Here is a 16,841-nt window from a genome sequence, read left to right as displayed (position 1 = left end):
ATGAGGCCCCTGATCTTTGAAGGGCATAGTAATAATCACGTCTGATTGGAGTTGGACCGGACACATTCAACCGCACGTGCATCTGTGCGTACAGAAAACTGCTCACTTTAGCGCCTTTTTGCTGTTAAAGGAATAGTCTACTCATTTTCAATATCAAAACATGTTACCACCTCAACCAAGAACCGTTGACACATCCCTCCACCATCCGCGCGCGCGCACGCAAGCGCCGGAGCGCGCCGCGACGCCCCGACAGCACCCAGCCCAGCCCCATTCATTCAATGGCACCATCCAGAGACAAAGCCAGAAGTGACCAAACACATCAACGTTTTAAAAGAGGAACTATATTCCATGCCGCAACAGCACCCTTGGGAGTACCCCGACTCGCCTGAAAAGTCCACTCCCCCTCTCACTCTCATAATGGGAGAGGGAGGGTGTTACTGCGCCGAGTCGAAGTACTCCCAAAAGTGCCACCACGCCACAAAACACAGTTCCTCCTTTAAATCCGCTTAGAAAAGCGCTACGTTTTATTTTGTAACACCAAACTTGCTCGTATAACTACTCGTCTTAAATAGGAAAAACGTTGATGTGTTTGGTCACTTCTAACTTTATCTCTAAATGGTAGCATTGAATGAATGGGGCTAAGCTAAATGCTATCGAAACGTCGCAGCGCGCTCCAGCGCTTATGTGCACGCACACAGATGACAGAGGGATGTATCAACAATTCCCAGCCAAGGCAACAACACACTTCAATATTGAAAATGAGTAGACTATTCCCCTAAATTGTTTAAAATCACTTGAATGTTAACATTTGCAAGCCTTTGAAACACGTGCAAATGATAAACTTTCCTTACATAAATTTGCGTATTAATCCACGAATCGCATGCAAGCTGAACCGTGATCCGTACTGATTCACGACCTCGGGAGCTAGGGAACACTGCAGACATGTTGCTTCAGACAAGCACGTGCAGGTTGCGTTTTGGCCGTATTGTTTCGGTGATAAAAGTCTTTTATAAATGTAATACATTTTCGATGGCCGAATATTCGGTGCATCCCTAATTATTACCTCTAAATGCTAAATGTCCGGTGACACTGAGCTTTCCTCACGAACCAAAAAGACCCTGCTGGGTGTCACTGTACAAAGAGTGTCGGTGACCCATCATCACATAATAATAAATACACATCTCAACGTCCCAATTAAACTTGAGAGCATCGGCACAAACACAACATATAGTATAAAATCATTTCAGTAATAAAAAGTTAAAAGTGAGATCAAACCGGATTGTTAAGACTTCCAGGGATGCCCGTCCCTCGAGCATAAAATATCAAATTCAAGCAATGTGCAAACATAAGTTTGCTCTTCACATTTCTTGTAACAGTGTTTCACTTCAGTTTGTCAGTCTGCATCCATATTAAACTTTTAATGATTTGTCTTCAAGACAATGGTGCTCATGAGATCCATAGCTGTACCATGCAGCCAACACAAACCCTCGTGATGAATAACCCTCATAATCTGGCAAGAAAAGCCAAGGGCGTGTTGTTGCTGTAACAGCGCTAAACATGGAGGTAGAATAGCTGCGTTCCTTTCAATCTCTTTATTTAAAACACATCATGGCTTGGTATCCTTAGATTTTGTCATCCATCCTCTTTTCCACTGCATTGAGGAGCAGTTTGGAGTACTGCTCTAAAAGTGCTAGCGTCCGGTCATCACCCAGAGTCGAGTCGCGGTTGCCCGACGCGTACGTGTGGTCGGTCCTTGCCGATCCTGAAGGAGCGCATGGAGGAAGGGAATTCAGCTCGGCTCTCATCGCTTCAAACGCTTTGGCCAGCACGCATGTCATTTCCCTCCGCTCCTCACCGGAGTCGGTGGAGTTGCTTAGCTACAAGAGCAGACACAGATACCCAAAGTTAGATTCAAGTCATCCGCACGAAGCAATTCGGACAGTCTGTGGGCTGAAGTGCAGCCTACGCTACAATTTCATGTGAATGCGGTTAAACGATAACCTACCATTTTATATAGGTGGGAGGCTCTTTTAAAACTGCTCTGCAATTCATTGGCAACCATCCTACAAGAGTCCACGTTGAGACATGTGTCTGCAGGGGGAAACAGTCGTTTTGTTAGAGTCATGATGAGGGACCATACATTTGTAATCCAAAAAAAAGACAATTTAATTACAAATTGAACAGAAACACAAAGAATGAGAAATGAGATATGGGAAAAATGATTTAGGAACATGATTTATACATGTAGGACATTTTTACAGTGTGCATATGGCACTTGCTTTTATTCAAAGTGACTTAAAGTGCATTTAAGGTATAGATTCCTGGGATTGAACCCATGACCTTTTGCGGTGCTTACACAACACTCAACCAACTGAGCTACAGAAACACTACCAATGGACATGGATCAACATTTTTTTATCTGGAAAAAGATTCTTATCAACTAATCCTAACTTTAATATCTGTGATTTAAGGTTGAAGGATTCATAATAAAATTCCCAGATAATTTACTCATGTTTTTTGATGAAAAAAGCATTCCGGGATTTTTCTCCATATAGTGGACTTCAATGGACCCCAATGGTTTGAAGGCCAAAACTGCAGCCCCAATGCAGCCCCAAAGGGCTCCAAGCAATCCCAACCGAGGCACAAGGGTCCCATCTAGCGAAACAACGGTCATTTTGGCCAAAATAAAAAACGTACTTTTTAACCCCAAGTTCTCTTCTTGCAGTAGCTCTGGGATGCCCATCCACAACTTTATGTATTACGTAATCACGTTGAAAGATACGACGAAAAACTCCTAATTTTCACCTCCAACTTCAAAGAAATCGTCCGATATCTATGTTGTACTTTGTTTGTAAAGTGCTTTTAACTTTGTGTTTGATCGTTTGCTTTGTAAACACTGGAATGGTAGTTCTGCATACGTCATACATAACCTTTCGATGTGATACGCAAAGTCGTGAACTAACATCCCAGAGCTAATGCAAGATGAGAAATTGTGTTTAAGAACTACATATTTTATTATTTTTGGCAAAAAATGATCGTTTTCGCTAGATAAGACCCTTATCACTTGATTGGAATCGTTAAGGGCCTATTGAAACTGCAATTTTGGCCTTCAAATCATTGGGGTCCATTAAAGTCCACTATATGGAAAAAAATCCTGGAATGTTTTCCTCAAAAAACGTAATTTCTTTTCGACTGAAGAAAGAAAAACATAAACATCTTGGATGACATGGAGGTGAATAAATGACTGGAAATTGTGTTATGAAAGTGAGCTAATCCTTTAAGGCCAGAAACAACATTCCTATCAACCAATCAAGGGAGCACTAATATCTCCAAAGAGCATGTCCCTTATCACTATTCCCATTACTGCATTTTGAAAACGTGGCTCTTGAGGTTGAGCATCACTGGATTTGCAGATGATGTTAGTAAAGTGTTAGTAAATCCATGCCTCACCCTTCAGGTGGTAATGATTAATGGATGGAGAGGGCGAGGAAGAGATGAAAGAGGTGATGGAGGAGGCAGAGGAAGGTAGAGGCCAGAGCCCTTTGGTAAAGAAGTGTTTAGAAAGCCGCAGCAGGACAGAAGATGGAACCAAGGAAGACTGATGTCCCAGCAAACCTGATTCCTGAGGCTGAAGAAGTCCTAGACTGCACTGGCCAATGGAAGAACACTCATCCTTGGGAGTTTCCTCATTTTCTGGCTTGGTGTTTGAATGGAGTCCTGCTTCTGTCAAGTCTTTATTTTGGTCTGGAATGAGTAGCATACTGAGGTCAATCCGTTCTGAGTCTGGGGTTGAATGCACAGCGGTGAGTGGCTGTACAATGCCACTGGGCAGTTGAATGGGTTGAGTAAGTGAAGATGGAGTTGTTGGGGTTCTACATGAAAACCCCTTTTCCTTTTGTACAAACTTTGGGGATTTGCTGCTGGGTGAAAGGGAAGACAAAGAAGGTTTGTCCGGAAGTGGATTGGGAATGTCTATATGGAGCAGAGGGCGAGCACTGCCGGTCAGTTTGGCTTGTAGACCTTTCACGAAAGGATTTTCACTTGAGCCAGCACTAAGCGTAGGTACAACTGCCGCATGGGGCACGTGGGGGCCTGGAAACGGGAATGCAGCACTGTTAGGAGAGGAAATCATGGAAACAGGAGTACTAGGCTTGCTCTGGGAGGTGCTCTGAGGGTTGGAGATGTCCCGGCGTGGGTCTGATGATCCAGTGTCTTCTAGTTCTACCACATTCAGACTGTCCCCCATGGACACAGAGCGAGACATCTTTGCCATTGAGCTGGTGGTGGGGCTCATGTAGGAACGAGACTTTGGTTTTGTGGGTGTGGTGGTTGTGGGACCAGTAACTGGGACTGTGGGAAGGGAACGCCGTGGTGTATTGTGGACACTGCGTTCAGAGTTCTGGGTCTGTGGTTGGACTTCCTTAAATGGACGAGTTGGTGCATGGACCATGTCAGCTGATAAAAAGAAGGAAAATTACAAAAGAGAACAAGTTATTATTATTTAGCAAACACTAAGTAAACAGATTTGTGGCCGCCTCCTGAGTTTAATCAAAATGCAAAATCTGGATTAAAGTCCATGTCTTCACATGCAAAATATCCCAAACACAGAAATAGCAGAACAGTGTATTTCCAAAAGCAGAAACTTGTGTATAACCATTTACACTGTATAACCATGTACAGTAATGGATGCTTTACCCTCAGAAGAGATGTTGTGAATGGATTGAGCTTTCCTCATGCATGCAGAAGCGTTGTGACCTGCGGCAGCTTTAGCGACTGGACTGATCATCCTGCGGGAGTCTGTGGCAGGTGTGCGTTTCTTCTGGATCAAACGCTGAACTGGTGTCCTCTCAGAGACCTGGAATTCCTGCTGCCTGCCTGGACTTTTATTTTCCATGATGGGGCGGACTTCTGAGATAAGGGGCCGCACCACACCGCTGGCGGTCTTACTGTCAGGTCTTTTGTTTGAGGGGAACGGAAAACCACTTTAGAAGAATGGAGACAAGGGTCATGTATGTTTTCGTCTCAGATGAAAATTTGAAGTTATAATTTGAAGAGTTTCATGTCTTACCTGCTAGGTGAATTCTGAGAGAGGAACTTTGACGATATGCTGTCAGAGATGTTTATGGTCACTCTGGTTGAACACGCTGTAAAGAGAATTTGAAGAGTATGAGAATCTACTTAAAGTTGTAACTAATAAACACAAACAAGAAGCTCTAAGTGTAACCTACCAGATGTGTTGAGGTCTGAGAGGTTGGCAAAGTGCTTCTTGAGAAAGGCCTCCTGGTCTGGAGTCTGAGGCACAGACTGAGGGGTCTGAACCTCAGTCTTCCTCAAGGTGTCCTCCTCTTCCTCATCCAGATCCTCCATATCTAATTCTGAAGAGTTTCCATCAACGCTCAAAGGCTCAGTAGGCTCAGAGTCTAAAGTGTGCAGAGACAATGAAAGATTACAACCCACTGCAGTTACTACCATTATTAAATACTATGCTGGGTTTTAGCTAATCCCGTACGGGAAGCCACCCCAATATGTTAAACTAAACGTTCTGCTCGTATAACCTTGGATCACACCAGTGTTGTAGTCGAGTCCAAGTCGAGACCAGAGGTCGAATCCAAGTCAAGACCGAGTCCACATCCGGGTTTATCCGGACTCGTTCTGGACTCTCACTTGAAACTTAATCTCTGTGCTTGTGTCGGACTGGACTACAACACTGGATGACACTGAAAACATTTTTAATGTATTGTGCCAGGATCCTTAACACCATTTAACTCTTTCTCGGCCAGCATTTTTGAAAAAAGTTGCCAGCCAATGCCATAATGTTTTATGATTTTCACAAAAGTCAGTGTTTTATAAGTTGGGTAAGAGCGCCACCTAATGGATAATAGCGGAATACGGATTGCCCTAAAAACTTGTCATTGGCAGGAAAGCGTTTTTCTTAATTCACGAGATAATGGCATGGAAAGAGTTAAAGTTGTAAACAGCCTACAGTTAGGCTCATGAATGTTATTTGGTGAATTTATTCTTAATTGTGACTATTAAAATGTATACATTGAATTATATATTGAACATTGTGTAAGGGATAATGTAAGGCAGCAGTTTTTATCTCAGAAATAAGCCACAACAGTGTAATCAAGATCACACTGAACGGGCTTATTTTGCAATATCAACCGGCTGAATGTAAATTATCTTGCATATTACATGGCTATTTACCTCATAAGTGAGGTAAGAAACATTAAATATTTATTTGAAATATGTTATTTGCTCATTTTTATTTGTTCACGAATGCAGACCTTCCGTGTCAGTTTTAAGATAAGACGAGACGTTCAAATGTCACAAACACACTATTTGGTAGAGTCATTTGTAAATATAATGTCTAGGGCTGTCCTCGACTAAGGATTTACATATTCGAATCAGAATTGTCGAATCTTTTCATAGTCGACCGATAGTCGAATCATCTATGTTTGTGTGCATGGGTTGGGAGGGGGTCAGACCAGGTACAAATTGGTAACTTTTATTTTCTTTCACAAGCAGCACACATAAACAAGTTTCTGATTAAGTGACCAAAACTGTCTTTCAAGTGATGAACGAAGACAAAACTGACGATGCATTTATATATTTTTTTATAAATGTAAGGCAACATTTGTTTCATTATTCCTCATAACATTTTAAAGCCACGATGTACAGAACATCACACAAAAAACATTTTGATAACTAAACCTAAAAATATAACAAAGGTGATCCTGCCTTGGAAACCTCGGCTAATTCAGTGTTTTTATTTAATTTGGAGATTAAGCGCGTCAAAGCGGTCATGACAAAAAAAAAACGACAAATGAGAAATGACAAATAATTTGTGATTGTTACAACAAATTATAAGCTTTATATACAATTCATAAAAACACTGAAATTAATGATTTTATAGACACTACGCGTTATTATTTAGCACAGAAATACCTGCTTTCTTTCACTTTGATCATCTCCATTCACTTTAGATACAGAAACAACTGATGATATTATTTATTTCAGGAATCTCTTTTCTATCATTTGAAAGTGAACACCGACGAGAATATTAAATCACAAGAAAGACATACGAGTCGTGTCAGGCATAAATATAGGTTCGGTGCAGATATTTTCCGTTTCATCACCGAAATTTAAAGAAACGGCTTACCTGTTTTGTAGTTTAACTTTTGACAAGATAACCACTATGTTTAAAATACATTTTAAAAACGTATACTCGTCGAAAACATCCGTTTTTTAATGTTTAGTTTGATGAACCTCTAAATATGAGACTAAGCGCACCTAGCACGTTCGGCTAAATTGCATGCGCAAACATGGCCAGCACGCAATAGTGCAAAATCTATACAACAAAAAGCAATCCAAAATGTACCGACTTATATTAGATCAGAATTTACGTTTATAATAAATACATTTTTTTTTATAAAATAAGGTCAGAAGTAACAAAGTGCAGAACAAATGTGCAAAATGCCTCAAGTGCACGAAAACAAAACACAAGCCAAATAGATAAATCAGATAACCCAGAGCGATTTATAAATAAAATAAAATAAATAAATTATTAAAAGAATGAACGTATAGCCAAAATTGCCAGCTTTTTCTTTTAAATGTAGAAACAAAGAGTCAATGGTTTATTAACCAACCCGTTCTGGAACCTCTAATGGACGTGTAGCCCGGTCACAGGGGTTGCTGGATTTATTAACGCATTTTAAAAATATTTATTGAAAGCTGATACTTCACATATTATTTGCAGAATTATAATAATATGCTGTATATTAATATATTGGGAGAAAGCTGTTATATGTGAAATCAGATTTGTGCACAGTGCACCCATATACGGCCAAAATTAAAGGATCCTCATTTCATAACACATCTGCGACGATTCGACTGTGAGATTGGTAGTCGAATCAGGCTTCTCCTATCGATGCATCGAATCTTCGACTATTTGGGGTCACCCCTAATAATGTCATGTTTTTTAAAGACATAGTTATTTTTATTTTTTGTGTAATATTAAACTGTACCTGTCAGTTTGGAGCATCCGGGTTCCCTTGTGTTATTAGTTTTAGGCGGTTATCTCGGAATAACATACCTTGGAATGTCGCGACTGGCCAATCAGAATCAAGCATTTTAGAGTGCCGTGTAATGAAAAGCTAGGCAATATCACCTGCGATAATGAATGTAATATTGTCTAGCTTGTCAGTGAACTACGGCTTTGTGTAGTAAATGCCGCTCCATCTGAAAGCAGGTCATGGCGATTTACTGAGATGCGCACCTGTTGATATCGTGCCTAACAAAACCCGTGACAGACTAGTAAAAGCGCTAGTTTTTATTACCTTCTCCTGGATGTTCAGGGCTAGACAGACAGCTGCTGGAATATTCAATGGAGCAGGCGCTGTCCGGACTTTGTTTCTCAGGACAAGAGTTGACTTTAGCACATCTCATTCCAGGAGCTAAACTTTTCACCTGATACTCACTACACAAAAACAAAGAGAACAAACATACGGGTTTGGGAATCACTTTAAAAAGAGGAATTAAACACTTAAATTGGGTTGCTTTGAAAAAAGAGATTGTGTTAGCTAACTTAAAGGAACAGTATGTAGGATTGTGGCCAAAACTGGTACTGCAATCACAACAACTGATGGCCAATACACAACATGACAACATAAACATCAGTTGAGGGCTGCAACTCCACTTTTTAAATGACAATATCCTAGCCGGACCACTGTTGTCAGTGATATAAGTATTTGAAATGAAAATGATTTCTTAATGTCTAGTGGCCATTTTATGATTAATTTATATTAATTGCTTACATACTGTTCCTTTAAAGGGGACATATCATGAAAATCTGATAAAAAATCTTTTTCCATGTTTAAGTGCGATAATTGGATCCTCAGTGCTTCTATCAACCTAGAAAATGTGAATAAGATCAATCCAGTAACTTTGGTAAACCATTCTCTGCAAGCATATGAAAAAATAGGTCATTAAAATTTGGCTTCCCTTGTGATGTCAGAAGGGGATAAAACCGCCCCTTAATCTGCACTGTCCAACCACGGCACTGCCACTTAGTACAAAGATCAGCTTATTTGCATTTAACAGGACACACCCAAAAACGGCACATTTTTGCTCATACCTACAAAGTGACAGTTTTAGCATGTTCAGGCATGTGATTGGCCAAGGACAAAAAAGAAGGAAGGAACTTAACATCCCTTCACGTGGGCAGAAACAAAATGCACACCATAACATACGCAGAAAATACATTATGACCATTATTTCAATTATTTAATTCTGACGGAAAATTTAGATTTCAAATTTAAAAATGTAAACATTTGACTAACAGAAACCATGTTTAATTAAATGGATTGATAAATGTGGAAAGCTGTAACAAGTAGCATTCCCTTACTATTTTACATCTGCAATAATTTTATTTTGCCATAATCTGACTATCACTCGCAAGGTTATACAATTTTAAGTTGGCCTTGGAATAAGTTGGACCTGAAGGCCTACATCTAATTTGAAATGAATTAATTTTACAATATAGTACTGGTTAAATGAATTGCATTATGGTTTTTGAGTCATGGGTTGAATAATTTTCAGATAAGCAAAAAAGTGATGTGGGAATATAAAATAAGAACAAAAAAAGAAATTACAAGCATATAAAATAGGAAAAAAAACAAAGTTACAAATAAAGTAAGATGATCTAACAGTATTGATTAGGTAGAGAAACGGTATTAAATTTATATATAACACTGTTTTCATTCTATAAATTAAATATAATTGATCTTTTTAAAGCTATAAAAGTGATTTGCCTTTTGTCTTGTAGTTTGATTAACATAATGACTCAAACATAAGCATTTCTTATAAGATGAACTGTCCCTTTAACACCGTGAGAATACTTGCAGAGACTGTGATATTACAATATAGTTTTTGCGCATATCTCCTGTCAAGCCCAAAGAAATTATGTGTTTGCGTGATTTTTGAAACGCTAGTGGGCTTTGGAGTTTATGCGCGTATGCGCACTGAAAACAGCTCACTTTAGCATCTTTGTCGCTCAAATAGTCTAAAATCGCTTAAATGTTACTGTAAACTTTCTTATTAACAGTATTAGTAACAGTATGTCAGTATGTTCTTATTACAGCATTTCATGCAATATTTTGCAGTTTCACCATATTTACATTTTAGTACTTACAGCCGTAGACTAGTTAGACCAATGTGACTTACAAGCGAGGAGTATGTCCATAATCCGTTCAAATCCATTCCAACAAAAAATATTTTAGGTCACTTTGCAATGTCAGTCTGTGTATATGTTGTTTTAATTGATTGATCCCTTAATATTCAACAATGAAAGTTTTACAGCGCTTTGTGTTGACTTTACATCCCGAAGGCAGTCGCTCTACGCATCTTCAACAAGCTTGTATGACGAAGAACACAGAAATGCGAATGACATCAAAGTAGCGCGAGAGCCGTTCCGAAAGCAGACTTCCTTATGACATCTCGATTCGCTCTCGTGATACTTTCATGTCACCTGCGGCTGCCTGTCGGTTTTTGCAGCGCAGCATGAACTCAAATAAATCTAATGTCTGGTATACATGTTGGATGACAGGGAAGGGCGCATCTACAAACAACACGCGCATACCCCCCTCCCCCCGCAAATGTTTTCTCATCGAATCTACACGATTCACGTGGGTCACATTTTTTGGCTTCAAAACGGCGAATTTCGCCGAAAGGTGAGGGATTTTCATGCCTGATTGTGTATGACGTAGAACACAGAAAACGTCTGGGATCCATGTTGGATGACGGCGAAGCTCGCGCACAAAGACAGCGCGTGCATACAGACAACGCAGGCATACTGAGACAGCACTTGCAACAACACGGGCATACAACACGCGCGTGATTACCCCCCCATCTAATAAAAAAAACTCATCGGATTTACGCGATTCAGACGGGTCATCCCATCAAGGTCCGAAAATACGGAAATCCTTATTTATACGGAAAAATCGCATCCCTGCATGTTATAATAAATTATCTATATGGTATTTGGAGCTAAAACTTCACGTACATACTCTGAAGACACCAAAGATTGTTTTGACATCTTAAAAAAGTTTTGTGAAATGTCCCCTTTAAATATTTACATTAAAAAATGATGCAAATACCTGCCAGCAAGACTGATTTGGTCTTCACATCCCTCGGGGTACAGCACCTCGGCGTCTGGGGTTTGGGGGGACAACTGGATATACTGAGGACGAGTTTGCACTTCTGGACCATTATCTTCAGGTACCTACAGAGAAGATAAACAATGAGTCAGGAAAATAAAATAAATACGGAAGAAGACCAAAGAAATAAATATGGGTGGTTTTTGCCTACAATGTGGACACGACACTACTAGGGCTACTTTACATTGGTAATTAATAAATTTTTAATAACGTATGTTTTTTATTTTTATATATACTGTAAGTATTTAATGGTTTCTCACCCATGCAGCGATGGTCTGCAGGCTGACGTTGCTTCCTAATCCTTGGTTCCTGGGTAGTGATTCCTTCTGAACATCAGGGGTTTTGCTGTTGAAGCGCGGCATAGAGAAAGACTCCAGCTGCCTCAGGTCCAGCATGGACTTCACCTTCAGATCCATACTGCTGATTCGACTGGACCAGCGACGCCTCGGCCGTGGACCAGAAGAACCCTCGTGCTCATCGCTGCTGTGTTGCTTGAAGGAGAGTAAAGTGTTACAATGCATCAAATACAGTATGAAGAATAAAAGGTCGATGAAGTAAAGTTACCTTCTTCATTTGGGAGTTAAGATTATTGCGCTTCTCCTCTGATGATCCTGGAAACACAGACATAATGAAATCTCACAAGGTTTAAAGTAAATATTTGAAGAATTCCTAACCAATCAAATCAAATCTAAAAGAACAACCCAATCCTACAGAGCCGGATGTGGTATGAAGACCTAACCAAACCAGTTTATGGTAACTGTTGGATGAATTACCGGTTTCCTCGCTAGATGACAGATGTGTAAACATCTCATCTTCCTCCTCGATGCCCTCCTCTTCCTCCACATCTTTGTCGCTATCAGATGACATTGTGCCAATGATCGGAGCACTGTGGACTTCTTTTCTTGTGCTGATATAAACCAAAAGACACACATTTTTTTAAAACCTAAACTTATAATGCATTTAAATTTACGACATTTGCATTTAAATGGGGCCTCCGGCCTTAGTCAAACGAGTTTCTGTTTCTGTTTTAAAGATCATATGGGGGGCCCCATACATAGACTCACCCTGGGCCCACAAATTTTCTAAAATCATCAACTATATGTAATATACTTAACCAGCAATAGTTAGCCTGTCCGGAACCGAGCTGACTTAAACCACATCACTGTGTGACACTTGCTTTACATGTGAACGGCCCCTACGCTAATAAGATTTTGTTTCTCTCTCCCTGTCTTGTCCTCGATCCCGAGGACAATAAGACAAACAGATCCAGTTCCGGTAAATGTGAAAGTCGGCACACCTCTGATCTACTGGCTGTTCTTCAACGTGATGCCCAGCTGATGCCTGACCAATGACCACCAGCAGAACCCGCCTAATCTCTGCTTAATCTCCGCTTAATCTCCATATCCGTTTCAATGTATATATATATATGGAGGTATCTCCCTAGGGTTTTTCCCTCCTAGGACTTTTTTTACTTCCCCGGCTACAAAATCCGGGTTTTTTTCTCCAAGGGGGGTTTTCAACCCAGGGAGGCAGCTTTCTTGGGCTTAACTTCTATACGTTACATTAGTAATACATTTGCTTTAATGTTGATTTATAGCCGCAGCAAATTTAGCTGCTTGTGCTATTGTGTATTATGTTGTGCTATCTGTCGATTTTCTGTGCTTTTCACTGCATCTATTAATGTAAAGCTGCTTTGATACAATTACCAAATTGTGAAAAGCGCTATATAAATAAAATTGAATTGAAAAATTGAATTGAATAGTGTATGTGTGCGTTACCCAATTGTATTTTGTTGGTTAGGAGCAGTCTTTTGAACCGGTCTGCTGTTCTGTTTGAGATCTGCGAGACGTTGTTTCATATTGATGGTCAGCTCAGGACACAGTCGCCACACAAAGATACAGCTGGGACACAATAGTAGACAAACTTAAATGTTATAATTCATTGCAAACGCAAACAAATTGAATGGGAAATTTCTTAACATTACCTGTCTCCTGACACTGTTATCAGGTGTTTACAGTCATTAGTGAACTTCATTCCTGTTACAATCTCTAAAAGAGAACATCAAACACAAAGATGTATGTCACATATGCTCTAAACAGGGATAATGCAACACCAGTTATTCAATTGTGATAAAAAAAAATATAGGTCTTACCCGAGTGTCCAAACATGGTGGCCACACATTCTCCGGTGTAGAAGTCAAAGATGCTGATGTTCTTGTCTGAGCAGCTTGTGGCCACGTACATACCTGATGGATCTGTCTGGACCTAATAAACATCCACACATCATATAGTACAGTGATCCACAGATCATCTCAGCTCACAGAAAGTAAAATCTGTGTTGAGCGGTTTCTTATCTACTGACCTTGATAAGGGTCCCATCCTCCCCCTGAGAGCCCTTATAGACTTTCTTCTGTTTGCCATTGGAGATGTTAAAGATCCTTTAGATCAAAGAGAGAAGACGACAACGTAATTAAATAGCTTAAGAAATCAAAGACATAATATGTTTCTCTTTTAAAGAGTCATGTAAAATTAAATTACTTTTTTGGTGCAAAAGTTAAATTTTATTTGTATAGCACTTTTCATAGTCCCCTTAGGGTGGCGCCAGAGTTCACAGAGGGACGCGTGATAATATATGCGTTTAGCTCAAAGATTATGGGTTGGTTTTCTTGTACTTGTACTGATATATCTTGACATATACCAGTGCCATTGTTTCGTCTCAATATGCACACCAGTATTGTATTTTGTGAGGTTTGTTTGTAAAAACAACTTAAATGTTCTAATATAACTAAGGCCTAGTTAATTTAAACCTTGTCCAGGAAAGTGCCCCAAAATGTTGTTTTAAAAGCATGCATCAGGTTTATTTCAATGCAAATAGTGTATTTATGTAAATTTTATGCTATAAAAAACTACATTTGCACCATTTTTATGAAAGTTAAGACTGAATGGACCTGAAAATGTCAAATGGTGTAACCGCCAATTGCGCCAAAGAATAAAAAATATTAAATATTTTATCCACCTTGATGGCATAAGCGTAATCATCAACAACAACAAAAAATTGTATTAGTTATTTCTAAATTTAAATTTTAATGCATTTTTGTAATATTTGTCCTGACATATGCTTTTTTCCTAAATAATCTTTAACAAATGATTAGTCTCAGCCTCAGACGTCACGCCCACAAACTGTTGGCTGAACGTCTGATGTTTTTCGTACACTTTTCTGGAAACCCTGTGAAAATGTTAAAGTCGTCTTTGATTGGTTGGAAAAAAACGGATTTCCAGTAGACGCGAGTGTCGCGATTAGTTTCGGTCCCTGGAAAACAAAGCTCTGACGTTCCATTGAGGAAGAGAATCAGTCGTGTTCACGTGGATAATAATGAGCAGTTATCATGATCAGCTAAACATTGGATTCTCAAAAATATGCATAGTTCGCGGCATCGACTCTCTAAAAGACGTCCAAGAGTTTTCTTTAAGGCAGTTAGTGGAGTTTAAAAGTTTGGTTCTCCTGAATTGCTTGTATGTGTTTAAAAGTGGAGAGATATGCTTCAAACAGACGTTTAACAGGATCGTCTCATTGGTGTGGCTGTTGATGAAGTGCTCAACGTTGTCCTATGGTGAGTAATGTTGTTTATTTAGATACTATTTGGTTGCGGCTGGTTATTTCAATAACTGACTTGTTGCCAGCCGGCTAGTTATTGTGGGGAGTCCGAAACGTGACGCTAGAAGAAACAAAATGAGATTGGTTGTTTGACATGTCGGTCAAACAGGTGGTGGGCGGGCTTTGTCCAGAAAAAGCAGCGTAAAACACCAGACCTTCAGTATTGAAGGTCTGGCTACGCGAGACTAACAAATGATGTAAAGATGTATGTAAAAACAATCATATTACACTAGACTAGATGATTATATTTCAATCCACGTTTTTATGAATATATTTATATTTTCATAAAAAAATACTATTTATAATACTATAATACTATTCATTTATTTAGAAATTTTAAACCCTTTTACATTAAATTGAACCATATAGACAAAATAATTAACGTCACATCATTGACCCTACAGTTTTGTTTGCCAAGATAAGGTTATTAAAATATTATCTTATGTAAATAATTATTTCTATTTTGCTTGCTCAAGATCAACGTGCTTGTCAACGCAAAGCTCTCATTTTCCAGTTTTTTAGTGCTAGCGACATCTTTGGACGTTGATGGTATTGCCTCAAATAAGTCATTCTGGCCCAAAACCCTACATACTGTTTAATATAATTATAAACTGCTTTGCGTGCCAAATAAAGGCGCCCTAGTTTGGCCACCTATTAGTATTAATACATGGATTACAATGGTTTCACAATAGACGTACATTAGCAATCCTAACTGTAAAAAAAATTCTGTAGGTTAGTAATCGGACCATTATATTCATAGTGGTATTAGACAATAATGCAAAATACATACAAATTTGGTGTCATTTCGTCCGAAGGCTTGTTCCTGCCTAAGATTGAGTATATAACTTTTTGGCATTTGATGACTGGTATTATAATAAACCATGCCATTGCAGCTTAGATTGAAAGGGGACAAAAAAGGAAATTATATAACAACAGAAAGATTATAATGTACTTGTGTACATACTAATGTATAATGCACTTGAAGGCGCTATGGTGTTGCTCCCCTAACAATCCTCAGACCGCCGCAGTAAATCATCAGCTTTAGGAGGAGCACATCTAATGAACTCCTCAGGCGTCACATGACTTACACGAGGAACAAAAAGAGCCTGTGCCCATTACAGCCTTTTTAAATCTCCACAGTCAGCTCCATCACAGAGGCCTACAGTATTGACTACTGACCCTGCTGATGTACTTTATACATATACACAAGACAGAGCTTCGTCTTTCATTATGTCTGCACCAAACAGTGCAGAAAAGCCCCTGCTTACGGTACATTCAGAAGTAAACAATGGAGGAAAACTGAGAAAGAGACACTAAATGTCTGCCTGTATTATATACAGCATTCCTGACATTTTTCTGGCCCACACTGCAGAAAAAGTTTGTGGTCACGGTCTGAATGAACAAAGGAAGATGTGGCGACGCGTGCAGTTCTGGTTCCTTCCGAATGTTTGCCCTTTAGCGCACGACTGCAGAGTGACACACAATGAAGAGCAGGAAATGCAACATGAACATTCAGCTGTAGAGCAAATTGAATGAAACAAGTAAAAAACCTGTCCAGATAAGATTTGTGAATGTGAAATCCAGACTAAAATCTCCTAGTCTATGTTCTTAAAATGATGTAAGATGATTTTATGTAGAATATAGCAAATCACCAAAAATGACTTCAGCTGCGTTTTTCAGGCGGGGTCACATCTTGCACGTCTAATCACATTACAGTATTATAACTCTATGAGGAAATTTTGCCTCATCACCATTAAAACATTTTCACCATGCAAAACATTTCTTGTTTTTAATTTAGGATGAAACAGGACACCTCAGCATGTTTTCATGTGATTCATTCAGTAGAAAGATCACAGGATGAGTCTATAAGGTTGTATTTGATTTTGGTCAGACAAACGAGTCACACTACAAACAAACTGACTCAGCATGTGTACTGCATGCATATATGATCTTAACACATCCAGATTAACC

The 16,841-nt window shown here is 39.3% G+C and overlaps 1 protein-coding gene across 4 annotated transcripts in view; it reads right to left on the bottom strand.

Moving 5' to 3' along the window:
* Positions 1-1,573: 1,573 nt before the first annotated feature.
* The window catches only part of mapkbp1 (mitogen-activated protein kinase binding protein 1), a 57,035-nt gene continuing 41,767 nt past the window's right edge, over positions 1,574-16,841 (bottom strand). For 2 of the 4 annotated variants that reach the window (XM_055172735.2, XM_073869985.1), the window contains 15 exons: positions 13,578-13,653; positions 13,369-13,480; positions 13,201-13,264; positions 12,995-13,117; positions 11,990-12,123; positions 11,781-11,827; positions 11,477-11,707; positions 11,157-11,281; positions 8,340-8,479; positions 5,229-5,420; positions 5,069-5,144; positions 4,696-4,982; positions 3,451-4,455; positions 2,006-2,091; positions 1,574-1,877 (listed from right to left, as the gene is read on the bottom strand). In XM_055172735.2, the coding sequence (XP_055028710.2) occupies positions 1,623-1,877; positions 2,006-2,091; positions 3,451-4,455; positions 4,696-4,982; positions 5,069-5,144; positions 5,229-5,420; positions 8,340-8,479; positions 11,157-11,281; positions 11,477-11,707; positions 11,781-11,827; positions 11,990-12,123; positions 12,995-13,117; positions 13,201-13,264; positions 13,369-13,480; positions 13,578-13,653 (2,953 nt within the window). In that variant the 3' untranslated portion in view covers positions 1,574-1,622. The remainder of the gene's footprint in view (positions 1,878-2,005; positions 2,092-3,450; positions 4,456-4,695; positions 4,983-5,068; positions 5,145-5,228; positions 5,421-8,339; positions 8,480-11,156; positions 11,282-11,476; positions 11,708-11,780; positions 11,828-11,989; positions 12,124-12,994; positions 13,118-13,200; positions 13,265-13,368; positions 13,481-13,577; positions 13,654-16,841) is intronic. The other 2 variants (XM_073869986.1, XM_055172736.2) reach the window with 2 other exon arrangements.

This window comes from Misgurnus anguillicaudatus, chromosome 7, assembly GCF_027580225.2.
Source record: "Misgurnus anguillicaudatus chromosome 7, ASM2758022v2, whole genome shotgun sequence".
Taxonomy (NCBI): domain Eukaryota; kingdom Metazoa; phylum Chordata; class Actinopteri; order Cypriniformes; family Cobitidae; genus Misgurnus; species Misgurnus anguillicaudatus.
The sequence above is the reverse complement of the archived record's forward strand: the minus strand, read 5'-3'. Positions and strand labels throughout refer to the sequence as shown.